We start from the raw sequence: 11,544 nt of genomic DNA, 5'->3' as shown, positions 1-11,544 counted from the left end.
CCCTCGTTAAATGTGAGGTGGGGGAAATGTTCAGTGCTTCAAAACTTTGGTTAACTGTAGGTTTGGGATAGTACAATAATAGTAATGAAGGTATAAAAATTGGAAAGAAAGTAAAACTGTACCTATTTGTGTGCAACATAACTATTAATGTAGAAAAATGCAGAAGAATTAAATGATTATGATTAATAGGTGTGTTTAGCTAGGCGTTATGACACAAAGTTAACATACAAAATTTTACTGTGTATCTAAGTACTAGCAACGAACAACTGGAAAACAAAACTAAAAAACAATTCCATTTATTTTTGCATCATACAACATAAAATGCTTAGTAATAAAGTTAACAAAGGATATACAAGACCTCTACCAAAACTGCAAAATGTTGCTGAGAAAAATTAAAGATGACCTAAATAAATGGAGAGATGTGCCATGTTCATGATTGGACGTTTCAAGACTGTTAAAATGTCTCCAAAGTGATCTACAAATTCAACACAACCCCAATTACAGTCTAAGTATAATCATACTCCTTTTTATAATAATAAGCAAGCCTATTCTAAAATTCATAATTGAAACACAAAAGATCTAAAATCTTGGGAAAACAACAAAGATGGAGAATTTACATTAACATCAGGATTTACTAAAAAGCCATTCAATGGTTCTCAGCTGGGGCCAATTTTGTCCCTCAGCGGGCATTTGGCAATATCTGGATACGATTTTGGTTGTCACAACTGGAAAAACGTTACTGGCATCTAGCAGGTAGAAATCAAAGATACTATTAAATATCTGACAACGCATAAGACAGCCTCACAACAATGTGGCCCAAAATGTCAATAGTGCCAAGGTTGGGAAATCCGAAACTACAGTAATCAAGACAATATAGGCCAGGCGCAGTGCCTCATGCCTACAATCCCAGCACTCTGGGAAGCTGAGGCGGGTAGATCACCTGAGGTCAAGGGTTCAAGACCAGCCTGGACAACATGGTAAACCCTGTCTCTACTAAAAATAAGAGAGTAGCCAGGTGCGGTGGCAGGTGCCTGTAATCTCAGCTACTGGGGAGGCTGAGGTGGGAGAATAGCTTGAACCCGGGAGGCGGAGGCTGCAGTGAGCCAAGCTTGAGCACTCCAGCCTGGGAGACAGAGTGAGACTCTGTCTCAAAAAAAAAAAAAAAAAAAAAAAAAGACAATATGGTATTGACATAAGGATAGTCAAATAGATTAATGAAACAGAATGCAGACTCCAGAAGTAGACTTCTTAGGTCAACTATTCAATAAAGGTGACGAAGCAACTCAATGGAAAAGGTGTTTTCCAAAGTAGGTTCTAGAACAACAGGATATCCATACGCAAAAAAAAAAAAAGAAAGAAGAAACTTGATCTCTACTTCCCTCCATATAGTATAGCTCAAAATAAATCACAGACCTAAACAAAAGTTAAATGATAAATTGATAAAGTTTCTAGAAAAATGCATTAAAAAGATCTTCACAACCTAGAAAAACTACTGAGAAAAGACTTAAAAGCAGAATATATGATACAAAAAACAAACACTAAAAGAACTCCCACAACTCAATAAAAACAAAATCCAATCTTTAAAATGGATGAAGAACTTGAAAAAGACATTTGACAAAGGAAGATAAACAAATGGCTAAGTGCATGAAAATTCAAAGTGGTCAGTATTAATATCATCATAGAAATACAAACTAAAACCAAAATGAGAAATATAAATTAAAAGCACAAACTACATACCCATTAAGATGACTAAAATATACAAGACTGCAAACAACTGATTGTTGGTAAGAATGCAGAGCAACACAACCTCCCATGTATTGATGGTGGGCAGGTAAAACAGTACAAAAAGCTCTAGCTGTTTCACCTATCCTACTACCCAGTGATTCCAATCCTAGGCATTTACTCAAGAGAAATAAAAATGTAAGTCCACAAAAAGCCTCATACAATAAGGTTCTGCTTTATTCCTAATAGTATGTAAGTGGACAAGTGAAAGAAACCATGTATATTCATAAAACAGACCACTTATTACACAGCAATAAAGAGAAATGAAATTCTGATATGTACAACAACCTAGATGAATCTAAAAACATTATGGTGCGTAAAGGATGTCAGGGACATTTATGGTCACCTAAATGTAAAATTCTAGAGCAGGTGACAGTAATTTATGTTTATTTAAAAAAAAAAAAAAAAGGCTGAGCCCAGTGGTTCACACCTGTAATCCCAGCACTTTGGGAGGCCAGGGCAAGCGGATTGCTTTAGGCCAGGAATTGGAGACCAGCCTGGTCAACATGGCGAAAATACAAAATACCAGAAACACAAAAATAGCCAGGCAAAGTGGCACATGCCTGTTGTCTCAGTTTCTTGGGAGGCTAAGGCATGTGAATTGCTTGAACCCGGGAGGCAGAGGTTGCAATGAGCCGAGATCACATCACAGCACTCCAGCCTGGGCGACACAGCAAGACTCTGTTTCAAATAATAATAATAATAATAATAAAAATAATAATAATAATAATAGCAGCAGACGACTGGAGGGCATGGGAATTAACCAGAAAGGGTCACTAAGGATCTTCCTGGGGTAACAGAGCTGTCCTCTATCTTGATAGGAGTGTAAGTTATACCCATGTGAACATTTGTCAAAATCAAGCAGTTAAGTTTTATGCATTACAATGCATATAAATCTTACCCAAAAAAACTATCTAAAAAATCTAGTGGAGGCAGGGGATTAAACAGAGGTACAACTCAAACAAGAAACAGCAAAGTATTCATTGTTGACACTAAGTGATGGGTACATGGGCGTTCATTATACTATTCTGTTCACCTTATGTATGTTTGAAATTTTCCATAATTAAAGGTTTTAATAAAATAATTTCCCTTAACTCCCCCTCCGTGGAGGAAGAAAATTAATAATCACTGGCCTTCATATAAATTAAACTCTTCTGAAGAAGTCTCTAAACGTTCTTTTCTACACCAAACAATCCCTGTCCTCTACACTTTCTTCCTATTCATCATAGTTATAGCTCACGTTGAAATCTGCCCATATTTTCTGTATCTTAATTATGTACTACTATCTAGTAGGGAGAAACAGACTGGAACTAACACTTCATTAGCCTCTACTACATGCCTGGCAGTATGCTACCTACTTTAAATAATTACCCACTTAAATCCCAAAACTGAACTTAGCATCTAAAACTTTAACCCTTAGAGCGACTTTAGTTAACACTAATTGACTGCACATTTCAAAATAGCTAAAAGACAGTAATTTGTATGTTCCTAGCATAAGGATAAATATTTTAAGGGTTCCCAATTACGCGATTTGATTATATGAATGTATCAAATTGTCACATGTACCCCAAAATATGTACATCTATCATATATCAATTTAAAAAATAATAATAATATAAAATTTTAATGTTTCTTTACTGATCACCCTCACTAGAATTTATGTTCAACGGCAACACTGATCTTATCTTGTTCACAATTTCTCCACATCAGGCACATAGCAGATACTCAATAAATACATGTAAATCAAAGAATGAAAGAACATCAGAGCTCATAAGTACCCGATCTAGCTCTCTTTTTGGTAGTGTAAATCATTTCCTATTCTAGCTATATCCAGTTTATTTTGCCTTTAATCTTATTGGCATCTATATCAATTGTTACGTATGTGTTTCAAGTGGAATAGAATGACCCGTGTTTGAAAGCGTCACATTTTCTTTATTCACACACGTAATGTAGTAAATCAATTTATATATTGCCAAGAGTCTTTAAATGATGTATTTCTTATATGTAGTCTTACTTTTTCTGTTCATATTGATACAAATAAGGAGATTTTTTTCCTTAAGAGACCAGGTCTCACTATGTTGCCTGGCTTCCTAATGCATTTTGACAGTCTCTTTTTTGATAGTATCACCATCACAAAGCTGAAAAACCCTAGCAAATATTGAGAACTCAAAGTTCCTACCACAGGGTAAATTATAATTAAATTACCATTGAATTAATAATTACTGAGTTAATAAGTTATCACTGAGTTAGCAGTATTGAGTTGTAATAAAACCAACCATAAATTTTATTTCAAAAGAATTTATCTAACAAACTAAGCATCTACATAAACTTAAAATCAAATTGTTAGATCCCTTCACAGTGAATCTAGGTTTGTTCTCAGAGTACATTCTTCATTAAACATCTGGGATGTGGCTTATGAATAAAACTACCAATACTTTAGATTAGAATTTGATTTCTACCTCAATTTCAAAGAGTAATTTTTTCATTCTTAAATAAAATCCTTAATACATCCGTAAGTTAAAAAGTTTAAAAGGGCAGGGGGATGTTACTAGTGATATTCTAAAATACAAAAACTGAGTGAAATAGTTGTTACCTACAGTAAGTCAGTGGTTAAGTACTAGAATTTTCCTCATTCGTTAAGCAAAATATGCTACCAAAGAAGCTGGTCACTGCAATGTTTCTCTGACAAACTAAAAAACTTTTAAAAATATGTTTTAACATTCCAAGGGAGACGGCAAAAGAGAAGCAAATTTCACTCACAAAGAATCACTCACAAGAATATTATATATATATATAACTTTATTATTTAAACATTTCACAAATGTCTTACATATATCATTTGCCACAGATTTAAATCCAAATTCTTCCAAATGGCATCTGATGTTTACAGATTATACATAACTTTAAAAAATATTTAATTCAAATGTGCCAAATGCAGCAAAGGGCGGGAAAATAGAGGTTTCAAAGTAAATAGTCATTTAGAGACACCAGCAAATAGATCTGACCTTTTCAAGTGGCTTTCCCAAAGAGTTTCCAATCAGTTTCCAGTCATTCAAGACTTCTTCAACTTTGGAAATAAACCTAGGAAGTGGGGAGAAAGCTTCTAAATACAACAGCACACATTATTTCCTATTATTATATAATTTCTTTAAAAAGGTATTTTTTATATTTTAACAATTTGACCAGAGAAGACTCCGTACACTTAGTATTGCTAACTTCATTTATGGATATGGGGTAAGACAAATAATCTTTCATTCAAGAATTCTTAGGTTTTGATTCATTTATATCTACTGCTTACCCAACAAAAGCATTCTGCCTTCCATAAAATGTAAATTAAGAAATTAACAAATTTCTATTAAAACAAATAAAACAAATTTGGGGCACAAATAAAAACTGACAGACTAAAATAATACTATTAAAGATAATTATGGGCTGGGTGCAGAGGCTCATGCCTGTAATCCCAGCCCTTTGGAAGGCCGAGGTGGGCAAGTCACCTGAAGTTGGGAGTTTAAGACCAGCCCAGCACAAATACAAAAAAAATTAGCCCGGTGTGGTGACACACATCTGTAATTCCAGCTATGCGGGAGGCTGAGGCACAAAAATCACATAGAAAGAGACATTGCAGTGAGCAGAGATCGTGCCACTGCACTCCAGCCTGGGCGACAGAGTGAGATTCCATCTCAAAAATAAATAAATAAATAAAATTATGAAACCAATAATCTCTTTCCTACCCAAAATAACTGACGTACTTAAATAAACTTTTCCTTTAAATATATTAGGAATTCCCTGATTTACTACCCCTCCCAACAAAAAAAGAAAGTATTATTTGGGAACTTGGTTCATGAAACTAAAACAAGTTTTAATGGACAGCTGACAAGAAATTACAAGTAAATATGTCAACTTTAAGGATAACTGACAGATCTTAAAACTATTCACTTAGTTTTAAGTCCAATGACCAAGAAGGCCTATTAAAAAGAGAACTGAATTTTGACTAGCAACATGTTCAACATCAGTAAATGAAAACTGTCAAGTCTCAGTCAAAGACACATTCAGAAGACTTGTTATTACTCTAAGTTGACTTCTTATATAAGCTGAGTATGATGCAATCTAACAGCAACATTGCTCCCTAAACACCTAGGAAGTATTACTAGAGTACTAGAGTTAATTTTAGTCAAACTGCATGAAAAGGCAACAGATTTTTTTCTTCAGTGACATTATGAACTAATATTTATGTTTTAAGGTAGTAATAATAAATCTATGATTCATCTGAGGCTTCTTAGTAAATCTGCTTTAAAATTAAATGCAGTATCAATTCATACACTAATTCATGGCGGGGGGTCAGTCATGACAATTACTAGGTTTGAAAATGAGTGCTCTAGAAACAAGTTTACATGTTTACCAAAAAGAAAAAATTTTAATATATCCATAGGCAAGCAAAAATGTGCATGAAATGTATACTACATTTATGAAAGTAAAAAAACTGGAAGTTACTTCAATGCCCAACTGCAGCAAACCCTTGGAAATTAATGGTATGTTCATCTACTCCGAGGACTAATATGCACCCATTAAAAATCATGTCAATCAAAAGAAAATACACAAAGGCCAGGCACAGTGGCTCATGCCTGTAATCCCCGCACTTTGGGAGGCCGACGCGGGTGGATCACGAGGTCAGGAGTTCAAGACCAGTTTGTCCAAGATGGTGAAACCCCATCTCTACTAAAAATACAACAAAAATTAGTGGGCACAGTGGCATAATCCCAGCTACTCAGAAGGCTGATGCAGAAGAACTGGTTGAACCCAGGTGGCACAGGTTGCAGTGAGCCAAAATTGTGCCACTGCACCCCAGCCTGGGCGATAGAATGAGACTCTGTCTCAAAAAAAAAGAAAAGAAAAGAAATACTAATATTTGATCCAAATAACACAGGTTAAAAGGAAATACGTCCAAAAATTTACAGTCGTTATTTCCTGTGGTAAGTTTATAGGTGGTTTTTATATTTTATTCTACTATAAGGCATTATTGTTACAGTTATAGAAGAAATTTTTTTTTTTTTTTTTTTTGAGACAGTGTCTCAACTCTGTCACCTAGGCTGGAATGCAGTGGTGTAATCACCGCTCACTGCAGTCTTGTCCTCCAGGACTCAAGCAATCCTTCTATCTCAGCCTCCTGGCTAGCTGGGACTACAGGTGCACATTAACACATCCAGCTAGCTTTTGTATTTTTAGTAGAGACAAGGTTTCACCATGCTGCCCCAGCTCCTCTTGAACTCCTGAGCTCAAGTGATCCGCCTGCCTCAGCCTCCCTAAGTGCTGGGATTACAGGCATGAGCCACCATGCGTGGCCAGGAATGTCTTAAAATACTTATTATATGAATAATGAATTCTATCAGTACTAGCTAAGAGACTTGGACTTTATCCTACAAGTATTGAGATTTGACTAGAAAAACTAAGTAATTTTTTCCTTAAAAGCTCTCAGGAAATGAAGGGTCATTTCCTGATTCCTTATTCTATATTAGGTCCCTTTGTTATAGGTTCTTATAAGAGCAGGTTTCTTTCCCTTTCTAGCTCTTACATAAACTCGTAATTACACACTTGTATTACTTGATTTGTGTCTGTAATGCACTAGACTGTACATTTAGTAAGAGCAGAAACCGTACCTGTTTTACTAACCACCACATCCCTAAATCCCTAATATGCACTGTGCTTGACCTATGGGGATTCAATAAATATTATGTCAATGAACAAACGATAAAAAGAGTTATGGGCTTCTATACAGTTCTCTCAATAAATGATCTACATAGTTCATAACATATTATATTGATAAGATCTTTCATTTAAAATTAAACTCAAGGTTTGAGACTTCAAAGTCTTAACATTTTTTCTCATGCATTGTAAAATGCACACTACAAACAGTATAAAAGCCAAAAACAGAATTTTCTACTTTGCAATAGTTCTTATAACTACATTAATAATTATTTCCATATGCAAAGCTAAAGGACTTAATATTCCACTTCAGGATATTTTTAACTAGGGGAAAGTGATCATTTTTCCATTCAAAACTCTGATGTTTGCCTACCCCCACCCTCCAAGATTTGAATTACATTTTTCTAACTACCTTCAAGACGTCAAATTATTTCAAAATCAACAGGTTCAAAACAGGATCAAATCTTCTCACTTTGACACTTCCTTATCTTCATTCTTTCAGGCAAAAAACTGCAGTTCACATTTGATTTTTCCCACTCTTAATGTATCATCAAGCTTATTACCTAAATCTTCTCTGAAATATGTTACAATCCTCCCTTCTAGGCTCCCTTTCTACTTCAGTCCACAAATCACCATCCTAATTATGAATCAAGTTAAGTCTCCTGCCATTATTCTACATCATGTCCTAAAACCACTCTCATCATATCACCTGGCCACTCTAAAATCAAGGGTCTCTCACTATTGTCTTAACCAGTGGTTCTTTCTAAGTGCGGTCTCCTGACCAGCAGCATCTGAATTCCCTGAGACCATGTTACAGAAGCAAAATTTTTAGTCCCACCTCAGACCTACAGAATCAGAAACTCTGAGAATGGTGTCCAGCAATCTACGATTCTGATGTAAATTAAAGTATGAGAATCACTGGTCATAGGAATACTGAATCTGGATTCCTGCATGTAGTTTGGGAAGATGTCCATAACCCAATCCCGTCTTCCTCATTAACCTTATTTATTTCCCTTCAACAGACAGTCTTCACTCTAGTAAAGATATAAATCCCTTCAAAGGTTCATTCTCACCTATGTCTCTGCCCATGTCAGTCCATTCTCATGTTTAACCAATCACTTCCCACTTTCAAGGCCCAGCTCATTTCCTATGTTTTCTATGAAAATATCTCCAACTACTGTAGCCCACAATATCACCCCCATTTAAATAATAATTATTTTAATTATTATTTTTATAGGTAGTATAAATTGGTTTACATTTTAACTATTTGCTGTTTGTTGTTTTTTAAACATATATGGGTCAAGTTTCTGCTTTTCCCTTTGTATATAGCTCTGGCCACCCAGTACCTGCTCAATGAAGTCTTGCCACTGTGGTTATGTCTTACTGATAATTTTATGAAGGGTACCACAGGTCTATTATTCCAACAAGGACCACCTAATGACACGACATCCACAAATTTCCTCTCCCAACTAGAAAGATTATAAAATGTTGTAACAGCGTAAACACTGACTTCGACACTCAGAAAACTGAAGACTTTCTGTGACACTCAACAGAAACTTTCTCGATCTAAGCTATCACTCCTCCATAAACTTGACTTTCAACTAATTTCAGTGATAGAACAGTTTCACCCAGACAGCTGTTCATCTGAGTTTGATAAGCACAGGAAGCCTGGGCACAGTACCCACTGAAATGTAACAACTTAAATCAAAGCATTCGAAAGCCACATGCAGACTTTTTAAAAAGGTTATTCTAAAAGACAGGATGGGCCAGGCGCGGAGGCTCCAACCTGTAATCTCAACATTTTGGGGGGCCGAGACTTGAGTCCAGGAGTTCAAGACTAGCCTGGGCAACACAACGAGATCTTTAAGAAATTAGTTTGGCCTGTGGCCCCAGCTCCTCCTGAGGCTAAAGCGGGAGCTTCACCTGAGCCTAGGAGTTCGAGGCCGCAGTGAGCTATGACCTCGCCATTGCACTCCAGCCTGGGCGACAGACTGAGATTCTGTCTCCAAAAATAAATAAAAATAAAAAATTAAAGACAGCATGAAGATGGTGGGAGTGTGACAGACGGACAACCACCAATACTCTGAAGAAAGACTTCCTCCTGAAAAGGGTATACCAATGTATACGGGATGGGGTGGGGGACGCACCTGCCAAGTTTACTGCTTATGATAATGAGTTAAACGGTAATGAAAACCGGAACGGGTGTTGCAGCCTCGGAAATTGTTCTTGCGAGTGGGTAACAACCAGAAAACCAAAGTCTAAGGAAAGCGGTCTGACAGGAAAACAAAACTTTGGGAGAGCCTGAGCCTCAAAGATTGGCTGACGGGGGCGGGCCGCGTCTTGCCTAGACGCGAGACGTGGAAGAGGCTTGCGGTTGACCAGAGAAGAGAGGAGGAGGGGACCCGAGACCTACCGTTCCCGCAGAACCATTGGCGTCACTTGTGGTGTGTCTGGGGTCAGGGAAGCGGCCAGGGGACTCCAGGGCCCACGGGAGCTGGCAACCAAAAATGCGATTCACTCACCTTTCCCATTCCGAGGCAGTGGTGAAATCCGTGATCTCAAATACCTCGGATTCGGGCTGCGGGAAGGGGAAGAAAAGAAAAAGAAATTAAGCCCCAAGGAGACGACATGGAAGAACGAATTTAGATAGTGACTAGGATTAAGTAGGGAGCAAAGAGATCACCTCACTGTCAGCAGCCATCTTGAGGAGCGCCGGGTCGGGCGCTAAGCCTGCCGGGAAGAAGAGCGAAAGAGATGGGGAAGCCGGATGGTGAGTTGCCGTGGGCGGGGTCTGGGCGGGGGCTCCGCGCGGCCCCGCCCCCTGACTCCCCGCCCCACTGTTCAGGAGTCGCCCTGGTGAGTGGGAGTGCTGCTTCTTCGTCCGGGTCTGGAAGACTTTAGTCCGCCCTCAGCTGGTTAATAAAACTCCGCTCTAGCTGGTTTAATAAAACTTGAAAATTTCCTGTAATGAATACAGAAAAGGAACAGAAGCAAGGTATTGGGACAAGACCTTAAACTCATGTGGATAAGATTGGATTAAAAAACTTAAAGCCTGTTGGGTTTGTTTTCATTCAACCCCTATTTGTAGTTAGTACCAATTGGCTTACATCGTAACGATTGGGTTTGTTTTCATTCAACCTCTGTTTATTGATTGCAACGCACTAAGTCAGGTGCTGTAATACCCACCACTTGTACCCTGTGCCCCCTGACCCTGTAAGAACTTGCCCAGTTGATTGTCCTGAAATAAAATCATACTTGTTACCTGGTTTCTGGGAAGAGCAACATGGTGTTCAACAAACGCTTCATTTTTTAAGCTGTTGAAGAACAGAAGGGGTGTCAGCTAGCAGTTAAGCATTCTCTTACTGAAATATTTACAAATGAAATGCTGCCACATCTGGGGTTTGCCTCAAAGTAATGGGAAGGAGAAAAGAGTAAGGCTAGGAATGAAATAAAAGTTATGAGTGGATAATTGTTTAAACCAGTGATATACTATTTCCTCTACTTTTGTTTAGGTTTGAATGTTTACATAATTAAAAGTTTTTAAAATTTTAATCTCATTTAATGAGTTTTGCAACCCACAGAGGGAATTTGGAGGTGGGGAACTAGGAGATGCAGCCTCAGTGATAAAAATTATTATTGGCTGGGTGTGGTGGCTCACGCCTGTAATCCCAGAACTTAGAGAGGCCAAGGCAGATGGATCAGTAGGTCAAGAGATCAAGACCATCCTGGCCAACATGGGGAAACCCCATCTCTACTAAAAATACAAAAATTAGCTGGGTGTGGTGGCACACGCCTATAGTCCCAGCTACTCAGGAGGCTGAGGCAGGAGAATCACTTGAACATGGGAGGCAGAGGTTGCAGTGAGCTGGGATCGCACCCTTGCACTCCAGCCTGGTGACAGAGCAAGACTCTGTCTCAAAAAAAAAAAAAAAATTATTATTATTATTATTATTTATTAATTAATTTATTTTTTTGAGATGGAGTCTCACTCTGTTGCCCAGGCTGAAGTGCAGGGCACAATCTCCACTCACTACAACCTACGCCTCCCAGGCTCAAGTGATC

General features: G+C 37.8%; 1 protein-coding gene across 3 annotated transcripts in view; it reads right to left on the bottom strand.

Moving 5' to 3' along the window:
- The window catches only part of RAB3GAP1 (RAB3 GTPase activating protein catalytic subunit 1), a 114,744-nt gene extending 104,510 nt beyond the window's left edge, over positions 1 to 10,234 (bottom strand). For 2 of the 3 annotated variants that reach the window (XR_002726671.1, XM_023193744.1), the window contains exons 1-3: positions 10,166 to 10,234; positions 10,005 to 10,060; positions 4,788 to 4,863 (exon numbers count right to left, since the gene is read on the bottom strand). Coding sequence is in view for 2 of the 3 variants with exons in the window: in XM_023193744.1 (XP_023049512.1) it covers positions 4,788 to 4,863; positions 10,005 to 10,060; positions 10,166 to 10,183 (150 nt within the window). In the remaining variant the exon portion in view is untranslated. Of the gene's footprint in view, positions 1 to 4,787; positions 4,864 to 9,895; positions 10,061 to 10,165 lie in introns of those variants that run through there. The other variant, XM_023193745.1, reaches the window with a different exon arrangement.
- Positions 10,235 to 11,544: the final 1,310 nt, after the last annotated feature.

Source organism: Piliocolobus tephrosceles, chromosome 11 (assembly GCF_002776525.5).
Source record: "Piliocolobus tephrosceles isolate RC106 chromosome 11, ASM277652v3, whole genome shotgun sequence".
NCBI lineage: Eukaryota > Metazoa > Chordata > Mammalia > Primates > Cercopithecidae > Piliocolobus > Piliocolobus tephrosceles.
Note: the sequence above shows the minus strand (reverse complement) of the source record. Positions and strands in the feature narration are given on the sequence as shown.